General features: G+C 40.9%; 1 protein-coding gene across 4 annotated transcripts in view; it reads right to left on the reverse strand.

The window, feature by feature from the left end:
* The window catches only part of pax5 (paired box 5), a 58,719-nt gene that overhangs the window by 31,479 nt on the left and 6,816 nt on the right, over positions 1 to 20,424 (reverse strand). For 3 of the 4 annotated variants that reach the window (XM_031285912.2, XM_031285913.2, XM_031285915.2), the window contains exons 2-5: positions 10,916 to 11,081; positions 7,023 to 7,220; positions 6,127 to 6,191; positions 3,202 to 3,327 (exon numbers count right to left, since the gene is read on the reverse strand). In XM_031285912.2, coding sequence (XP_031141772.1) covers positions 3,202 to 3,327; positions 6,127 to 6,191; positions 7,023 to 7,220; positions 10,916 to 11,081 — 555 coding nt within the window. Of the gene's footprint in view, positions 1 to 3,201; positions 3,328 to 6,126; positions 6,192 to 7,022; positions 7,221 to 10,915; positions 11,082 to 19,792; positions 20,293 to 20,424 lie in introns of those variants that run through there. The other variant, XM_031285914.2, reaches the window with a different exon arrangement.

Here is a 20,424-nt window from a genome sequence, read left to right on the forward strand (position 1 = left end):
TCTAAAGGTTCGTTAAAAAAAAGAAAAAGATATAATATTATTCACCTGAATGGATCAGCCAATCTATAAGAGGAAACAGGTGCACTTCTCCTGCACTGAATTTCAGTTGGGAGGTCCACCATTAAATAGACTTTTTTCACAGCAGACATTTTGACTTATAATAGCAAGAAACACAGGTAACACATTCAATTGTCCAAGGAAGCCATACTACTGAACTATTATGCACTATAACAGGGTCATGGAACAGGAACACGCAAATGGGATTTAGCCATTGTTAACATTATTAATTGCACTTGTGCCTTTCCCGCTAGGGTATGACATGTCAAAATGTCTGCCGTGAAGAAGGTCTACAAGAAATGCAATGTGTTTGATTCTCTAAAACAAATTCAGGAATAGGTAGAAAAGAATGCAAAATGCAATCACCTCCTGCCTTGATCATTTTGGTGAATTTAATTTTCAACCAATGGACTGACAAAAGGCTTCATGCAGAAACATGCCAGTCCATTCAAATTAACATTCACCAAAATTATTTTTAGAGGTTAGAGGTGATTCTTTGGCATTATTTTGCATTTGAGTGCCACCTTTTTTCTGATTTTGTTTCAGGGAAACCAAAACATTGTTTTCTCGTTTTCATTAGACTATTAAATGCTTTTCTTCATACATGGAGAATTGAGGTTTGAACATTGTCTGATGCACTTAGGTACATGAAAGACACTGTAACTGTCTCATTACTGCACATGTAACATATTCCCCTGTACTGAGAGATAGATATAACGACAAAGTCAACACGACAAGGCTGTGTGATTGTTGGCCTTGTGTGTGTGTGTGTGTGTGTGTGTGTGTGTGTGTGTGTGTGTGTGTGTGTCTGTGTGTGTGTCTGTGTGTGTGTCTGTGTGTGTGTGTGATTTGTGTATGCCTATGTCTCCTTCCTTCTGTGTACAAATGTTTGCGCCGACAAGCATATGGGTGTGAGTGTGTGTGAGATGCTTGCATTATTGTGTATTTGTGCATGTGTTTGTCTGTCCATGTCAGTGCATGCTGTTCCCCCTGTCGCCCCTTGCTGTGTGTGTGTGTCATTATCCAGCGGGGGCTGCTCTAATGGAAGCTGTGATTAGCAATGCTGTTAATTAGACCACAGAGCCAACCACGCAGACCTCTGCCACACAAACACTGCAGATAAAACACACAAGCAAAACGTGACGCTAAGCGACACAATGCTTTGTGGATGCTTCATTGAAACGTGAAGTGATACAATATTTTTGATATGAATTGTGAGACACAAGGTCCAGTCAACAAAACAAGAGACAGACCACACATGTAGCACATGGTGTAGCACATAAAGAACAAACTGAAACAATAATGCTGCTAATTAGATAACAAAGCTTCAGCTTCAACTGCAGATTCAACCACAGAGTCTGTGCCACAGACATCAGAGCACACATAATAGTGTGGGATACATTTGTGTTATTATACATGACTCATTATTCTTGTCAATGAAATGTGGCTTTATAAGAAAAGTAGACCCCTGATACAATTTGAATTGCTATAGCTGGAAAAGCATAGGTGTAACTAATAACATTACTGATGGCAGTGAACTAGCAGGCACAACACCATGGTCGTGGAACATGAACACAAATGAAACTGAGCAATCACTTTATTAATGTTAAGTTAAACCTGTGCTGTGTTTCATTCTATTAAAAGTCAAAATGTCTGCTGTGGAAAGGACATTTTCCATCCAAATTCAGTACACATTTTCACCAAATATTATTGTGTGTTTCCATCCATTAGGAGTTGGGCACATCTAGAAAAACAGTTGATGGCACTAATCGGGTGCCATTAAACCATTGCAGGTGCAAGGGTGCAACAAGATGACATAATTAAAAGCGCGAAAACCTTTTTCGGTTATTTTGAGTTTTTATCGAATTTTTGGCGTTTCCACTTTTTTTCTTTCACATCGCAAACTGACAATTATTGAGGGACGCAAAACAAGGTCAACTTTGATCCAACATGCGTATCAACTATGAGCTATCCCTTGTGTGGAGAAAGCACAGGTCTCTAGAACAAACTTCATCATTATTCATCTGTACTCCGTGTGTGTGTGTGTGTGTGTGTGTGTATGTGTGTGTGTATGTGTATGTGTGTGTGTGTGTGTGTGTGTGTGTGTGTGTGTGTGTGTGTGTGTGTGTGTGTGTGTGTGTGTGTGTGTGTGTGTGCCACATCTAAACTCCAGACATTAAAAGTTCTTAGGGGCGGGAGGCACTAAGAGGAACACAGGGTGAAGGGTGTATGTGTGTGTCAGGTCTAAAGTCTTTGTGCTCTGCTGATGGGTAAGTGGGCTGTAGCCGAGCATATCAGAATGCACAAGGTGCACCTGGGATTCATCCTGGAACCTGCTGGAATGTTTTGGAAATTCATCAGCAGTGGGAAAAGGACCCCACACTGTGTGTGTGTGTGTGTGTGTGTGTGTGTGTGTGTGTGTGTGTGTGTGTGTGTGTGTGTGTGTGTGTGTGTGTGTGCACGCGTGCGTGCGTGCGTGCATGTGTTAGAGACAGAGAGCGAGAAATAGCCCCCAGTGGGGCTCTGTCACCCCCCCCCCTCGCTCCGACATCTGGTCCTGTCTCATTTACCGTAGGAGACTGTCTGTGTGATGGCTTTTTAATGCCACTGACACTGCCACATACACACCCACAAACATGCACACATGGATGCACATGCACACACACACACACACACACACACACACACACATAAACATACAGTACATGTCAGAACCCCCTTATGTGCTAACACACACACACACACACACACACACACACACACACAAGCTCACACCTCATTAACATGCATACAACATTGATTTGGTATGACAGGCTATATGATCAATAGTGCATGCATAAGCGGACTTCTCAGGTAGCTCTCCAGTGAAGCGCTGTTAGTAAACAAATAGGGGTTTCTGAATGAAGATGTTTGGTTTAGAACTCCCATATTGCACCTGCACACACACACACACACACACTCACACATCTGTTATTGATCCGAGTTCTTTCCATCTGGACTCTCTATGTTGGAAGGGAAAGGAGGGGGCCATGAGGCTGCCCACATTGTGTATGTATGTTGTGTATTTGTATACCTGCACTTGAAAAATGCCATTACCACAAACTCGGACAAGCACACAAAACACACAAATATTCTTTTGCACACCTTCGTCTCTCTTCCTCTTGCCCACGTCGGCAGCTGAGCTGATACCCAGAATGCCACTGATGGAGTACGAGGAGCCGGCTGAGTCGCTGGTCACTGCTGACACTTGCGTTGCCGCCACGGACGTTGCTGCAGACAATACAATGTATTGAGAAATCACAAGACAAGCAATTGAGAAGAATAACCACATACATTTTTATATGATGTAACACTTTGAGCCTCTGAAATTTGAATGTCTGCTGCAATTCTTTTTTACACCTTACAGTATATTCAACTCAATATAAATAACATATTTTAAAGAGTACCCTGCTCATGTAATCAATTATCAGAGTGATCCTCAAAATTAAACCAGATTGTAATAAATTATATTGGAGCCCTGATAAACTGGGTCATCTTTTGTTTTAGGGGATTTCAAGGAATTCATGATGGATTTTGTAAAGAAAGGGATGTGCTACCATTGTAAAGCACCTTGTTTGAGGCTTATGTATAATAGAAAAGGTCACCTTTGAAGGAGCCCAATAGCACACTGTGTTATTCATATGTACTATAAAGCATCTTAAAGAATGGTTTTATTATATGATGTTAAGCAGACAAATAAAATCTTACTGACACTGAGTGATACAGAACCTTGTGGCTGTTCCAGCATGTGTAATGTTGAGTCATATGCTACTACGTTTTACTTGAAGAGCATCACTTACGTCTTGATTCAGTTATTTATTACACCTTCACAGATGGAAGATACAAAACAAAAAACAATGAGTGAAATCCCACTTTTCTCTTCCTAAAGTCAACATAAATGCCCTTTAATCCTCTAAAACTTTTACTCAGCCATACAGAGCAAATCGAGGCTTGAAATAAAAAAAGCCAAAGGACATGAGTCTGTCTGTGTTTTGCCCCTCGTTGTATCCCTCTCTAATCTTCCCCCTGGAGGAGACAAGTTCCTCGCTGGGCGAAACAGTGACATACTTGTCACCGCTTCAGTCACACACACACACACACACACACACACACACACACACACACACACACACACACACACACACATTCTGCAACCTCCTGACACACACACACAAACAGGCACATAGGCACACACCGAAACATACAGTCACTCATTCCTTGGTCCCTTATCTGTGCCCCTGTAAGCGGACATGGGGTTGAGTGACAGTATGGTATCCCAGGAGGGACAGAAAGGTGTGGAGACAGACATCCTAATCCTCTCTCCCAGCAGACCCCTCCCAAACACAGAAAAACAAGACCGAAAAGGGAATAAAAAAGAAACGATAAACCAGAGGATCAAGGGCCCTTCCAGACGTTATTCCTTCGCTAACGACTAGGAGTGTATAATGAATGCATATCCCTCCTTTTCCCATCACTTGATTTAGCACTTCAATTATCTGATTTTCCTTTCTCTTTCTTTTCACTCTTTTTTATCAGACGTAACGCTTTTATTCTGCAAATCCAAATGTTCAATTTTCCGCCTGGGAGTGGGACCCATTTATCTGTGTAATCTGTAAGCGTGCATGTGTCTGTGTCTGTGTCTGTGTGTGTGTGTGTGTGTGTGTGTGTGTGTGTGTGTGTGTGTGTGTGTGTGTGTGTGTGTGTGTGTGTGTGTGTGTGTGTAAAAGGCAGGAGTCAGGGAGCAGTGTGTGTGAAATTAATTTAGATTAATAGACAATGTGCGATTATGAAGATATGAGAGACACCGAAACACAATCCACTGTAGGGCAAAGTGAGGAAGAGAGAGAGAGAGCGAGAGAGAGAGAGAGAGAGAGAGAGAGAGAGAGAGAGAGAGAGAGAGAGAGAGAGAGAGAGTGTGAGGGAGAGACTCACATTTATTTGTACTTATTTATTTGTGAAATATGCATCTAGTTAAAGGAAATAATGTTTCAGTCATAGCTGTAATAGATATATTGCTTTAGTCTGTAACATGATTAGAAACTACAAATGAGCAGCCAAACCATGTAAATCTGAAGGAGAGTCAAGGGTCTTTTTGAACAAGAATATTAATTTCACTCACCAAACCTCAAAATCAGATTGAAGATTACTTTTTTTGCTTATTTAATGTTGGCAAAACAAAACATGGCCAAATTAACCCACAAACAGGCACAAAACGGCAGCAATAAGCTGTATGTGATCATTTGGTTGAACACAAACTCATTTAAGAATAGGCAGATGACAGGTACAGTAGACCAGTCATAATTCAGAACCTGCTTTGAGGCCATTTTAGTTCATTATGTGATTTAGTGGTGCATATTTCCAAATTTGCGATTAATCAAATGAACACAAACCAACTGACACATAATAAATGTGGGCCTTGGTAGCCCCTGAGGGGTCCTCGGGGCAGTTGCACATTTTGTCCGGTCCAGCCTTAATCCATAATCCAGCCTTGCTGTAAACTAGAATTTGTGAACATACTGTCTATTCACAATCATGATATCCATTAGCAGAGATTTTAATGCTTATGATAATTGTTTTATGGGCATTAAGCTGGACGCCTTTGCATGTTGTCCTCCCTCACTCTCTCACTTTGTTATCCTGTCAGCTCTCCACTGTACACTCAACAATAAGGACAAAAAAAGTACTTTAAGTACTCTAAATTATTAACACACAGACCCTACATTTACCTTAATTAAAAATATAAATGTTCTTACTGTAATAAGCAGAAAATTGACAAAACAGAAACCTACATCCAATAACTAATTTGACCTTACTCTTCATTTTAGAACATCTTGATTACAGTAAAGCATTCAAGCAAAGACCTTCATGGCACACAACATTTCTTTTCACTGTGAGTTAAGGTCCAGAATTTCAATGTTTCATTGTTCCACATATAGCACACAGGCTCCTAAGAGATTCACACAAAAACGGCTCTACTGTAACATTTGCTTTGACGGTTCAAAACAGGATTTCTTATAGCAGCAGACCTACCTAAGTTGTGAGCCGACACTGAGCCTGTTTGGCCGGGCGGCTGCTGAACCTTTGTCCGAATGATCCTGCAGGAGGAGAGAAGAGATATTAGTGTGTGTGTGTGTGTGTGTGTGTGTGTGTGTGTGTGTGTGTGTGTGTGTGTGTGTGTGTGTGTGTGTGTGTGTGTGTGTGTGTGTGAGAGGATTCTAAATGACAGAGAGAACATGACCATCGTGGGAGCTAAACTGTGTGTGTGTGTGTGTGTGTGTGTGTGTGTGTGTGTGTGTGTGTGTGTGTGTGTGTGTGTGTGTGTGTGTGTGTGTGTGTGTGAAGTGGCTAAGGCAGGCTGACATGGCAGAGGGGCCTCACACTTCCTGCTTGGCTGCTCATGCAAGCCTTTTCTTCCTCTTTCCTTTCCTCCCCTTTTCCTCTCCTCCCCTTTTCCTCTCCTCTCATGTCCTCTCCTTTCCTTTCCTTTTCCTTTCTTTCCTTTCTTTTTGTGTCTGTTTCTGTCCTTACTCTCACACTCCTTCCTTCTCTTTTGTCTGTCTCTTTTGCTCACTCCTTCTCTCTCTTATTTCCCTATCCCTCCCTCTCTCTCTCTGCCTCTATGCTCAGGGGAAAGGGTTGTCATTGTACCATCGTGTTGAACCACTGAACTGCAGCCACTTCATACATATGGAGACTGGGGCCTCTTTGCCATTCTCTTTACCACACACAAACACACACACACACGTGCACGCGCGCGCGCGCGCACACACACACACACACACACACACACACACACACACACACACACACACACACACACACATAAAGCACACAATATTATATTGCTCTGAGCTCTACCTACACTCAGTACCTGTTGCTATAAGTTGATACTCAAACACACACACAGATGACACAGACTGTAGTACCTGTTGATGGAGCTGACACTTGGGACGCTGTCGTTGTCACACACTCTCTCGGCCAGGAGCCTATCCCGGATCTCCCAGGCAAACATGGTGGGGTTTTGGCGTTTGTAATCGGCGATCTTGTCGACCACTTTGGGAGTAGCAACCTTTGGTTTGGATCCCCCGATTACCCCGGGACGGATACTGCCTGTTTCATAGTACCTGCCAATCAAAGCGCAGAACATGCTCGCGTTGGTCATGAGGGGCAACACAAGAAGGTTGTAGTATTTCTAGAAGAGATACAGTACTGTATATAGTAAAAACTGTTGGAAGGTTGAATGTGTTCCATTTAAACTTGTTTTAAATTTTTTAATCATATTGCCTCTAGTGCCCAGGGTGTTTTAATTAAGTTAAAATGTACTATGTCATCTTGAAATTTAAAAAATGAACTCTAAAAGATCGTAGTATAAAAACATATATGCATGTAATGTAACAAGGATGAGGCTGAGAAGTTTAATCAGGTTAGTATATACCTGACTCTGTGACCTGACTAATTGATCTGATGTTTGTTGTCTAATTTTATTTTATTTATCAATACAGATGATAGTGCAAAAGTAATCGAATCCAACCTAAATAAGAAAAGGTTTACATGGAGGCTTTTTTATACTTTTCTTGTTGTCAACAAGTCTTGTTGTCTTGTGGTCTTGTTGTTTGTGGTCCTCCGCACCAAGCCCATTGGTTTCTACTGAAGATGTAAATCTTTAAAACTTGGTCACAAATATATAGTTTAATTTGCTTTCAAGCTTGACCCTTTCTGAGAACAGCTGGGTACTAGAGTTTTTTAGCAAGAATTACTCAAGCAGGAGCATATAGTGCATTTTTAATGGGGACTATGTTCAGTTTCAGAATTTGGTGCATTTGTGACACTTTACACCTTGTGGTGATTTGGACATGTTTTACTCAGTCTCAACTCGTTCCCTTCCTGGCTCCTCAGTAGATGAACAACCTTCCCACTGCGGTCAGGACTTTGGCTTGAATTCAAAACTCTTCAAAAAAACACGTCATGTCTCTCTGGCCTGTCCCTCACCCTCCTCCTCCATTTGCACCTGATGTTGAAAAAAGATCATCCTCCTGTCTTGTGTCGCATTGCTTGCAGGATAGGTAGGTTCACATTCTCACTGTCCATACTGACAAAGTGAAGTAAAGTGATTGATGGGATGCAAAATTCACAGAGCTTATCTTTTGCAAAAATGCAAGTCAGCTGAAGCTAATATGAGTCTGATTTAGTCATATCAAGTGGTTATCTTCCAAAGTCACAGTATTTTTAGTATGAAATTCCCTCTTTGTGCACAGTATATCCTTCCACTGCCATTTGAAAACTGTTTAAACCTATTCTCTAACCAACCATTTTTATATTATATCTTTGATAAAGACAGAGACAAAAAAATATAACAAATGCCATATATGTTGACTCTCACAACTTGATCATCATATCATATATTTACGAGGAAATATAAACTGATTACTCGAGCTACATTTAGGACTATTGTAAATTCTATGGTAAAGGACTCCATTGGTATTTGTCTCTGCTGTTATCTCTATTTGGCCTTTTTAGTTTTGTTGTCTGTTTTCATTGCATTTTTTCTGTTAGATTACTTTTGTCTGAAATTGTTTATGCTGCTGCTTTGGTGTCCCTTGCAAAAAAGGTCTTCAACCTTAAGACTAAGAAAAGAAAACTTTCTCCAGGCACTCTTACAGAGCAAGGGAATAAGTTACATTTAATGCCCTAAATTAGTCGGGCATACTGGGTCTTCATCAGGGCGGAAAGAGTACTCTACATCAACCAACCGATACAGAGAAAACTATTATTGTAATGATATAAAAATGTTAATATCATATCAATAAAAAAAATAAAATTAGACCACTCAGTATGATGCAGCCCCATCAATATGCTAAGGTTCCCTTGACTACTTGTGAAACTGAACTTGTCATTATTTTCAGTGCTTAAATTTTGATGATCAAGCTGTTTCTAATGTCACAGTCATTAGAACGAACTGTGGATAACAGTGTCAGCTAAATGACTAAATGTGATGCCAAAAATATTTATGATGTCTGACTCGTGCTGGCTGTTGTTCTTTTTGGAAATTTCACATTGTGACACAGAGGTAAGAAGAGGGTGGCACTGACACACACACACACACACACACACACACACACACACACACACACACTAATGCAAACACTCACAGATTCAGGCGTTTCGTGTCCACCATGGCTATTTCATGAATGTATTTGCATGCAGAAGGGGCATGTGGGCAGGGGGTGGGAGGACAGCAAATGTGCTACACAGCTTGCAGAAAAAGGGGGGTGCAGTGTGTGGATGCAAGCTGTCAGTCAGTCTTAAACCTGCTCTCTCTCTTTCTCTGTCCCCCCCCCCTCTCTCTCCACCGCTGTACGGTAGAGTAATCCCTTCCGTGAAGATGTGTGTTCCTGTAAATGTGCGTTTTCTTGTCTCTTGTCTCTGTGTGTGTGTGTGTGTGTGTGTGTGTGTGTGTGTGTGTGTGTGTGTGTATATGTGGGTATAGCACATTTTGACTTTTCACAGCTGGAGTATAAACACAGCTAAAGGAAAAAACAATCTATTTCCAAATGGAAAACTATTTAAATTATTCACAGCTGAATCATTGGTGAATAAACGAGCATGGTTATTGATATCCGCACAACAATGAGCTAATACACACACACACACACACACACACACACACACACACACACACACACACACACACACACAGAGTAGTAGAGTTGGTGTTTTTTGTTCTGCTGGCACCAGAGAGACAGAGAGGAGAGGATAAAACAACCCTCTTTCCCTCCCTCCTTCCATCCCTCGATCCCCTCTCCTCCCCCCTCATGGTAACGCTTCAGTGAGTTGAACGGCCAGGACAGGAGAGAGAGAGGAAGATAGAGAGAGAGAGAGAGAGAGAGAGAGAGAGAGAGAGAGCGAGAGAGAGAGAGAGAGAGAGAGAGAGAGAAAGAGAGGCAAGGGAGAACAATGACCAACATATATTTTGATATAGCTGAGGGTTGCTGTAGCTAATCCTTCCCCTCCGTCCCCTCAAATGGTCTCTCTGTCTCTCATTCATTTTTTCCTGCACTCTTCTTCTTTAACACGCCTTTTCCTTTTGATTGTGTTCCTTGTTCTTGTCTTTCTCCCTTTCTCCATCTCCCTCTGTCTTTTTTTCTTTTTTTTTTTGGGGTGCAGAAATATGGTGCCACTTTCATTTTGATGCTAATTCCCAAAAGTGATGAATCTTTTCCCTTTTGTCCCCCTTTCTTCTCCGGGGGACAGAACGAGCAGGGATTTACTCTTGAATTTAGCTTTGAAAAGGCAAAGAGAGAGAGAAAAGGGGTGAAGAGAGACATAGAAATATTGAGAGGAGTCGGATGTGAAATACAGGAAACAGAGATGGGAGTGGAAGGTTAAATAGGCAATAAAAAAAAAAGTAGTAGAGAACAGAATGTGAGAGGCAAGCTAAAACAAAATACAGCTTGTATTTGTACATGATGCTGAGGGAATCAAAGAAATGGCAGAATGGACACTACATAAATGAGTCAGTATGACCTTACAGGAGCTTCAGTTTGACACATGCTTAGCCGACACTGAACCTGAAGCCTGTGTGCTGACAAAAAACTAAGCAGGATGACCCAAAAATTAACCAGATACTTAATTCTAAAAAAAAAAAAAATGGCATCAAACCCGGAAGACAACATTTTTATACACCTTAGCCAATCGTTCGAGGCGTGACAGCAGGTCACACTACCTCACAGTCTGTCAGCACACTGTTGAGTGTGTAAAAAGGGTCTAAATATTTTCAGCGCTGGCACCATATGGTCGTAGGTGTTTGTGTGCCTTTTACCTGCCCAGTATTTTGCTGACACATCCATGGCTGACTCGTAGCTGGCGTGAGATGTCGCAGGGTCGAACCCCTTGGTGGGCGAGCTCCACTATTCGCTGTCGAACCACATCTGGGAGGGGCCTGCCGTTTACAAACACACCTCCGAGCTGGTTCACTCCGCCATGTCCTAGAAGACAGAGAGAGAAAAGGAAGTTTGAAATCAATCAAGGTCAAGGATGAGTGAGAGAGAGAAATTTTATGGCTGCCTAGAAATTTAATTAGGTTACAGGCAAAATAAAGAGACAAAGATAAACATATTAAAATGTGAGTAACCAAATGAAGGTTGATGAGGCAATGATGAGAAGAGGATTTTAGAGGACTAAACAATTGTGGCTTTAGCTACATGTGCATCACACATGTTGCGCATTAAGTAACTCTTGCTTTTCCAACAAGATTCTTGATTCTTCATGTCAACCTCGTGTACTCTTGTATTGGGTTAAATAAAAGCATATTTTAAAAAGACAGACTGACTTAGACCTGACACAAGAGTCGTCCATTGCTGACTGCTGAACAGCTCCATTGAAGCAGTTGGAGTTAAAATGCCTTGCTTAAAGGCTGTTCAGCCATGTATCAGTAATGTTTACATAAACATCACATCCAATAGCCACATTCCAGTCTGGATTAAAGTGTCCACATTATTATCCACTTATTTGCTCGGCTTTAATGCCGCCTGTTCTCACCCTCATGGATATCTCTTGTCCAGTGAAAGACAAAAGTCAACCGACAACTGGCTTCAACAAAAACACTATTTTGTGTTTGTGCCATTAACATGTTGTTGTGGGTCAACAGTTTGTAAAGCTGTATTCTCACATTAAAACATGTTGAAATCTAAGCATGCCAGCTCCCTTGAATCACTGACAAACAGAAAATATAATTGCATGTAAAACAAAAAAATCTTATGAAGCTACTGGAGTTGCTTGTGTGTGTGTGTATATATATATATATATATATATATATATATATATATATATATATATATATATATATATATATATATTCTGTATATATATTATTTTTATGAGGTTTGGTTAAGAAATATTAACTTCAGCAGAGTCACACTTTCTGGGCTATGATCCCATAGCTGCTGGAGTCCATTTACTATCTCAAATACATCTGAGTTCTCTCTTGCCACTGATTTATTTGGCTCAGCATAATAATACCAGTTTGACTATTCCAAAGTGCAAACTTTGCCCATTATCATCAAGGGCAGAGTAAGCTGAGATCTTAAGTAAATGAGGGGATTTCAATTAATTATTGACCAAGGCCTGGCCCTGGCAATTTTCAGAAGGATACCACTAATATCCCCCCTGAGGGATGAAAGTATAGGGAAAACGAATGAAAGAGAATAAGACTGGTTTACACATGAATAGACTAGAATAGAACAGAATACAAGCTGAACCTTTACATAATTCTGTTTGTGAGATTGTTAAAAACATTTTTAAGACTTTGCTCTTCTGCTACTGTAACTATTTCAACATAGAAATTCTGCCTGTTACAGTGATCCATCTGACAAACTTCAATTTGTGATCGACAGATTTAAACAGCAGCAGCAAAGAAGCAGGGACAATGAGTAGAACAACGGGTGGGAATTGGAGCAAAGTATAAAGAGGGATATATCCATCTTGTCAGAATATAATGACAAATGTCCCACGGTGACATCTCTAAATTACTTGTTTTGTCCGACCAACAGCCCAAAATGCAAAGATATGCTCAGTTCACTTTCATGGAAGACTAACTATCACATTGGAGAAGCTGAAACCAGAAAATAATTGCCATTTTTGCTTAAAAATAATGAAGCGATTATCAATTATCAAACGTATTGCCAATTTTTTGCTGTCAATCAACTATTTCATTAACCAACGAATTGAACTCAGCTCTAATACCAGTTCTGGAGCATATCCCGGCATGTACCGGAGGAGAGGTAGGGTAGACCTCGGTTGGGTCAGCAGTCAGACGCCTCTGCAAACTCTCATTGAAAGGCTCGAAACAGCCATGTCAAGTCAGAAACTGTAGACACTTCTTGCTGTGAGACGACAATGCTAACCACCGTATCAGCCAGTATATTTATATATAATAATATAATATAGTCAGCAGCAGTAGTGGGATACACAGGAGGAAATAAGTAGAAATATTTGGGCCACACTCTCTCTCTCTCGCTCCCCAATAGTGTGTGTGTGTGTGTGTGGTGTGTGTGTGTGTGTGTGTGTGTGTGTGTGTGTGTGTGTGTGTGTGTGTGTGTGTGTGTGTGTGTGTGTGTGTGTGTGTGTTCTGTATATGTATACACCAAAGGCACAGTATAAATCAACCAGATTTTTATTCTACCACATAATCCACTGGCTTTTGTATTACCATAGTGATTACGTCTTTAGGGGAAACACACACACACACACACACACACACACACACACTAATCCTAGCTGTGGGGGTAATAGATTTTAAACACATTACCCCAGCAGGGATACCCCCTTAAACACAACACTGTCCCCTGAACCTGTCCCCCTGTCCTCTTCTTCCCTCCATCAGCATAAAATAAAGAAACCAACCAACACACACACGCACACGCACACGCACACGCACACGCACACGCACACGCACACGCACACGCACACACACACACACACACACACACACACACACACACACACACACACACACACACACACACACACACACACACACTCCTCCAGCTCAAATATAAATAGATCCACACATTGAGGATAAAAACAGAAATGTGAAGTCTACAGTCTCATTCTGTGAAACCAAACAAAGCTATTTCTAAAAGGCTGATGCGGGCGGTCACTCTCTTCCTTACTACTTTATTTTTTTAGATAGAAGAAGCCTCATTATGCAGATGCATGCTGCAGACAGTACAATTTGAAAAGCAATCGCTCTTTACAAAAGACACCAATATATAGACAGAGTCATATTTATGCAGTATGAAAGCTGGGCTCAACCAAGGCTCGAAGTCTAAATGGCATGAACTATAACAACCAGCATGAACTTTAGAGACAATATTATCACATCAGCTGTATCAAAAGCATTTGTCATTTATCATAGAATCTGTGGAGCAATCTACTAAATTAAAACATACGTGTTTTCATTTTTCATATTTGTGTTGGCATGGCTGTGGTATGACAGGTGCATTAAAGGGGTACTCTGGAGGAGCTTTGTCAAGTCTTGAGAAAATAACCCTCATGATGTTGTCAGTTATCCCAGCTTTGGGTAGTTACAAATTACAGAAACACTGCTTTAATGCAGTTGTGTCTAATGCATTTGCATTATGGGAAATGTAGGATCCAGTGTTTTTAGAGCTTGACCCAAGGGACTAAAAGTCAGGATGTCTGTGGGTTAGATGTTGACTATTCTTTTTAAAATGTATCTCTCACAAGTCCCCTGACTTTACGGATATGCAATACTAAATCTCACCCCTTTAGTAAATCATCATCATTCTGGGCTTAGGTAATACATGTTTTTTGAGTGTGTAAATATTTCCTTATGCCCTTAGTATGTCTGATGGCCAGCAGTGCATTAAATATCACGTGTGACACAGAGTTGTCTCTGAATGAAGATGATCTTTTATTGAGAATTGACCGTTTCAACTTGGTGAACTGGTTTATTTGGATTATTTGGTATCCATAGAAAAAGCAGCTCCAGCACAGAATTTGGAGCATACATCCAGGAAGCTGTTTTGTAACTACATCTGCTCTTTGAAATAATGTTAAACAGAGATCTGTAAGATATCCCGCATATTATGATTATTTGTTGGCTGAGTGAGCCTGCTGGTAGTTTTTAATGTAAGCGGGTATTACGCTGCTCCTGGGCCAGTGCAGGGTGGAGAGTCAAGTCAATTTTATTTATATGCATCACCTAAAATTGTTCTCAAGTTTGCCTTAAAGGGCTTTACAATCTGTGAAGCAGACTCAATCATTAGATCCTCTATTCACTGGAGATACAGAGAACCACCCTACTCTGTCACTGCTGAACCCCACAGGGTTTTTTTTAACATGTTTGAGACATTTTATGCCTTTATTAAAAAGTTGATAGTAGAGAGATCATTGGAGGGTCCCGGGCTGGACTTGAACCGGGGATGTTGCCAATCATGGTCAGCACCTTAAGCCTAGCCCACCTGAACCCCACTGTTCTTGTGATCTTTTCTGTAATCCTGTGATTTTACTGGAAATCATGCCCCCCCCCCCACACACACACACACACACACACACACACCACACACACATTCAGATATTTTTCAAAGCAAGAACGGGCCTGCTGACCTACATGGACAAATTCAAGTCCTTAACACACACTTTCTGTGAATGTTTTGTGTGAAGGCATTATTCCTTCCTCCTCTCTTTATTATTATGTCCCGAAACCTTTCGATGAATAAAAGCACAGTTTTCGCAGGGTCGTTTATAGAAACCGACTGTGCTACGTCCTCCTCACCACAGGTATCTGCAGTGAAGACTCTCTCCCCCTCTCCCTCCCCCACTCTCCCGCTTTCTCAGATAAGAGTAAATGAAATGGTTCCTTTCACCCTTCCTATCTGGGCCAGGGCATGAAATACGCCTTGCTTTGAAGAGATGGAGAGGAATGACTTGTGACCTACAAAAACCTCCAGATAACTATTTATTCACTTATCTGTGTATTTACTGTTGGCATTAGACGTTCAGACTCTTACCATCATGGGTTAGGTTATCGGGATTATGTGTTTGAAATTTCTTTTCCGAGCATATACATACCGATAGGGACAACGGAATAACTTACACATTCTATCAAGGCATTTGTTTATAGGACACTGTAGCATAATTCTCTAAATAAGTAGCAGTAGCATATATATGCCATGTTTTTACACATTAGGCATTAGGTAGTGCACAAAATGGTGATGGAGTAGAATGAGACTATACAGTAAATTTGATCTTGCAGATTTGATCATTATATAGGAAAAGAGCCCAAAATTGCCTTGCATGTTGGGAGGAATATTTTGCCTAAAAAAATGTATTCCTTAATACGTCACCTAACGGAAGAATTTAGGACTGATGTTCCGTCACAGCTGTGTGAGTTTAGTGACAGGGTCCAGCAATTCATCACACTGACCAAACAAATTAACCACTTGCTCCCAGAAATTCAATCAACATTGGCTGGCTCTGGAGGTTTTACTGCAAATTAGATACAAAGATTCAGCTAAATTAGGGGGTCTTGGCTTTTAAAGGTCTTTCTATAAAAGCTGAACCTACAGTCTCTAGAGGGGGGGACTGTTGGCAGAGGCAGCAGCTTCATTTTCAGAAACAGAATCAGAGAGGGACAGAGACCAGGGGGACCAGGGGTCATTATGCAGCTCTGTTGTATTTCATTTATTTACCCTTTATAGGAGCTTACTTAAAAACCCAGCACCTCCTTAAATGTTTGATTGATTCACTGTTTCCAGGAGGAAAAAATACAGAGATAAAGCAAAATATATTCGAGCTCCCCCATCCAGAAAATAAAGTCCATTAGGCTCTCTGTCTCCCTCTTCCTACATTCCTCTCTCTCTCTCTCTCTCTCTCTCTCTCTCTCTCTCTCTCTCTCTCTCTCTCTCTCTCTCTCTCTCTCTCTCTCTCTCTCTCTCCCTCTCCCTCCCTCTCTCTCTCTCTCTCTCTCTCTCTCTCTCTCTCTCTCTCTCTCTCTCTCTCTCTCTCTCTCTCTCTCTCTCTCTCTCTCTCATCTCTCATCTGCCTCGTCACGGCCTGACGACTCAAAAATAAAGCAAAACAGAGAAATCGCAACAAAACGCCATCGGTTCTCTCTCTCTCTCTGTCTCTTGAAAAAAGAAAGAAAATTGGGAACTAGAAATTACTTTTAGCTGAAAACCGGTTTGGAAAGTTCCCCGCGAGAATACAGATGAAGCACATTTCCTTGAGCAAACAGTGACTAGATCAGTGAGATGTGCCATGGCAGGCGTTTTGGACGTATAGTGTTATTTTTTTCTGAAAGGTGGAGTAATTTATATTCTCTCAGCGAAGTGTGAGTCAGGGAATCTTGTTAATAAACGGTTAGATTTGTCTTACATCATTATATCATATATATATATATATATATATATATTGTAAAGGAGTCAGCTGTAGAGATTCCCGTCAGAGAAACCATGATTTGATTGAAGCTTACTTCAACTTATAATTGCTATTTCTTTAGGCCTACTTTCGTTTTCTTCAGGAGACAGTGGTCGGGAAAAAGTGTAGTTCAAATAAGATATTGGCCTATGTATTTTTTCCATTTAGAAAACGTGGTTTTTGTGACTGTTTATGTTTTTTGCCGGTCAATTGTTTCCCTCTTTTCTTTAGGCTAACTCGATCACCAAGGTAGGCCACAGCCTTGCCTACTTAATATTCAGCATGCCACCATTACCATTACAATACGTGGTTATGAAATTCAGCTCATTATCATCACAATTACCTGGTATAGATTGTTAAAACATCCCTGCCATATAGTGTTTCTTATGGTTCAAAACGCGCTCCAAAGTTTGCAAAGTTAGGCCTATAAAAAAGGCGAGTGATATGAATATGATAAGATATTAACTTTTTACTTAATTGTCAAGATAGAAAACTGTTACACCCGAAACGGACATAACGAATGGGATGTTCAACTCAACAGTAACTTTGTAGGTAAAAACAATCGAAAAAAATAAATATGCGGAAACTACCAGCTTTTAGGGGGGCACAAACACACACACACACACAAAGTGTGCACAAATCACTTGATAACCTTTGTTTAATATTAAAAACTCAAGTTAATATTGAACTTTAAAATCAGTGGTATTACCGTAACTCGCCAACTTATGTGCAACAAAGACTCCTCACGTTGTGAACTTTAACTTATTTTATGAACACACACACACACACACACACACACACACACACACACTCGCCCAACAACATTTCCACGCGTCACAGTCAATTCATCCCAACCTCTCTCTCTACCTTTGACATTTTTTAGGTGTAATCGTTTTAAAGCGTCTCCGGGCTTTGACATATATAACTTTAGCTCCGCTGTTACCGTCAGCACCGTGGTTCATTGGGTTTGGTGAAACTGCAGAGAAGAGGAAACATGATTCGTTATAGTGTGTGTGTGTGTGTGTGTGTGTGTGTGTGTGTGTGTGTGTGTGTGTGTGTGTGTGTGTGTGTGTGTGTGTGTGTAGCTTCTTTTTTCTTTTTTTAATCCTGCAGGATAACGCACTGTGGGAACCTCTGTCAGTCACTGCAATAAAATAGCCTATATATAATGCATAATCTATTACACGCTGAAATGCTTGCAGGGCGCTTGATTCAGCTTTTAAGTACAGAGGCGAAATATTATGTGCAGAGCTACCACGCAGGTTGCGAATATGGGACTATATTAAAATCACAATTTTCTTAGTGTTTGGACATTAAAAAAACGCTATTAATTAAGCTTGTTAAAAGAACACTTAAAGTTCTTAATGTAATCATGTCGTATTATGTGGGCCTCTAGAGACAATCTTTGGAGTTGATTATAACTGAACATATGATATTAATTTCAGATATTAAAAGTGGGACTTTAGTTAGCTAGGTTTATAATCGATAACGATTGTTTTGTGAGCTCAGTCTTTTTTGTGCTCAAAGACTGAAATATTTTCAATTAGGCTATTATTGATATTAATACAAAAAAAAACATTCCATGTGAAGAGAAGTAGCTAGTATTTAGGGAGGGAAAGTAGACTGAAAAGACAAAGCAGGGCCCGCCATGTCACGACTGAATGAACAAGTTGTCCCCCCCCCCCCAGCAACCTATACCCTGCATGTCCCCAAGCATCTGCTCTGCTGAAGTGTCCTTGAGCAAGACACTGCTGGCTGCTGCATGCTGTGAGGCTGAACCTGTGTGAGCTCTGACCTGCTGGGCAGTGAAAGGAGAATTTCCCTGCGGGGATCAACAGAGTCTCACCTTGTTATTATTAAAACGAGCAGGTCTGTGTGCGTAAAGTGTGTCTGTCTAAACTGGTTATGTGCTAGAAACACTGTTACTGTTTGTGGATCGAGTTCAGCTTTTAGTCATGCCTTGTTACCTCTCTCTCTCTCTCTCTCTCTCTCTCTCTCTCTCTCTCTCTCTCTCTCTCTCTCTCTCTCTCTCTCTCTCTCTCTCTCTCTCAGACCCCTGCTCCTCCTTTTCCCTTCAAAGGGGCAAAAACAGCATGCCGCTTCAAACATAAGGCACCAACAAATACAACAAAAATGTAGGCCTGCATATCCTGGATTACAATGCATTTCACAATTTAAAAATGTAGCCTACCTGTTTGATAAAATACTGCAAGAGACTATAAATAAAAATTAAGGATAAAAAAGCAAATTCCGAAACGAGGAAAAATAGTACCAAAACAAATAATAATTTGAGCCTAAACTTTTCATGTTGCAACACTGCAAAAAATATCCATCTCTTAAGAAGTAATTACGTGGAGCAATCAACTAAATATATAATATAACAATGTGTGCTAATATAGGAAGACTTATTTCACGTGCACAACAAATTTCCAAAGTTGCACCCGGTCTGTTTCTTGATTAAAAAAATATCTTGAATAAATGCAGATCAATTAAATATCAAAACGTTATTTGCAAACAGCTTTCCATTAGCGAAATGCAAGTGCTTTGTCGAAGACTTTTGGAAGTCGTTTCACTGAGGAAAGACGTAGGACTCAAATCAAGGATGTTTTTTTGCAGTGTATGGTGCAGCTGGAAAGGCTACTACTCCGCTGTTATTACTGCATATTCACACAGAGCTGGGGGGTGTTGGTGGTTGTTTCAGTTCAGGGCAGATGGGATCATGCAGATGAAGGGAAGTATAAACGTGTAAACTTACTGTGCATTGCTGCAAAAGGATCGTGCTTACAGTGAATCTCCATCATTAACGTGGAGGGCTGCAGGGCCCCGGTACGGTATGAGGGGTCTTAAAAATGCCACCGGACGCCCCGCTTCAATCGGCCACTTTACTGACACACTGTGACCTCCAATTAATGGAATGGGGTAGGCCTGGGGTTGTTTTTCTTAATTAATTAAAAAAATGGATTGGGTTGGCAATGTCATACAGGTTGTACTTTGACTCGAACTAATAAAAAAGATATACAAAATATAGGAAGATTTTAAGGTGGAAGGGAGGGGGAAAAAATGGCGTCAAAAATATGAACTAGAGCCAGGCTCCCTCCTCATGGAGACGGGACACCACTCCGGGTCTGTTCTGGCGTCTCCAAGACCAGAGGAGGGAAACGACAGCAATCGTGCTCATTCCCTCAGCTGCTCGTCTACACAGAGTCGCCTCAGTCCAAGGAAAACAGATTCAAACTTTTGCACACAAAAAATAGGGAGGGCGAACAAACTAGCCTCCCTCCCTTTCTCCCTTTTTCGGTCCGCTGGCCGTGACCTCTGAACTGCGACTTAGCCGATGAGGGGGGGCTCAACTTTCTCCTTTCAGTCTATTAAAATATTTAAAAAATA

This window comes from Sander lucioperca, chromosome 4 (genome assembly GCF_008315115.2).
Source record: "Sander lucioperca isolate FBNREF2018 chromosome 4, SLUC_FBN_1.2, whole genome shotgun sequence".
In the NCBI taxonomy this organism is placed as follows: Eukaryota; Metazoa; Chordata; class Actinopteri; order Perciformes; family Percidae; genus Sander; species Sander lucioperca.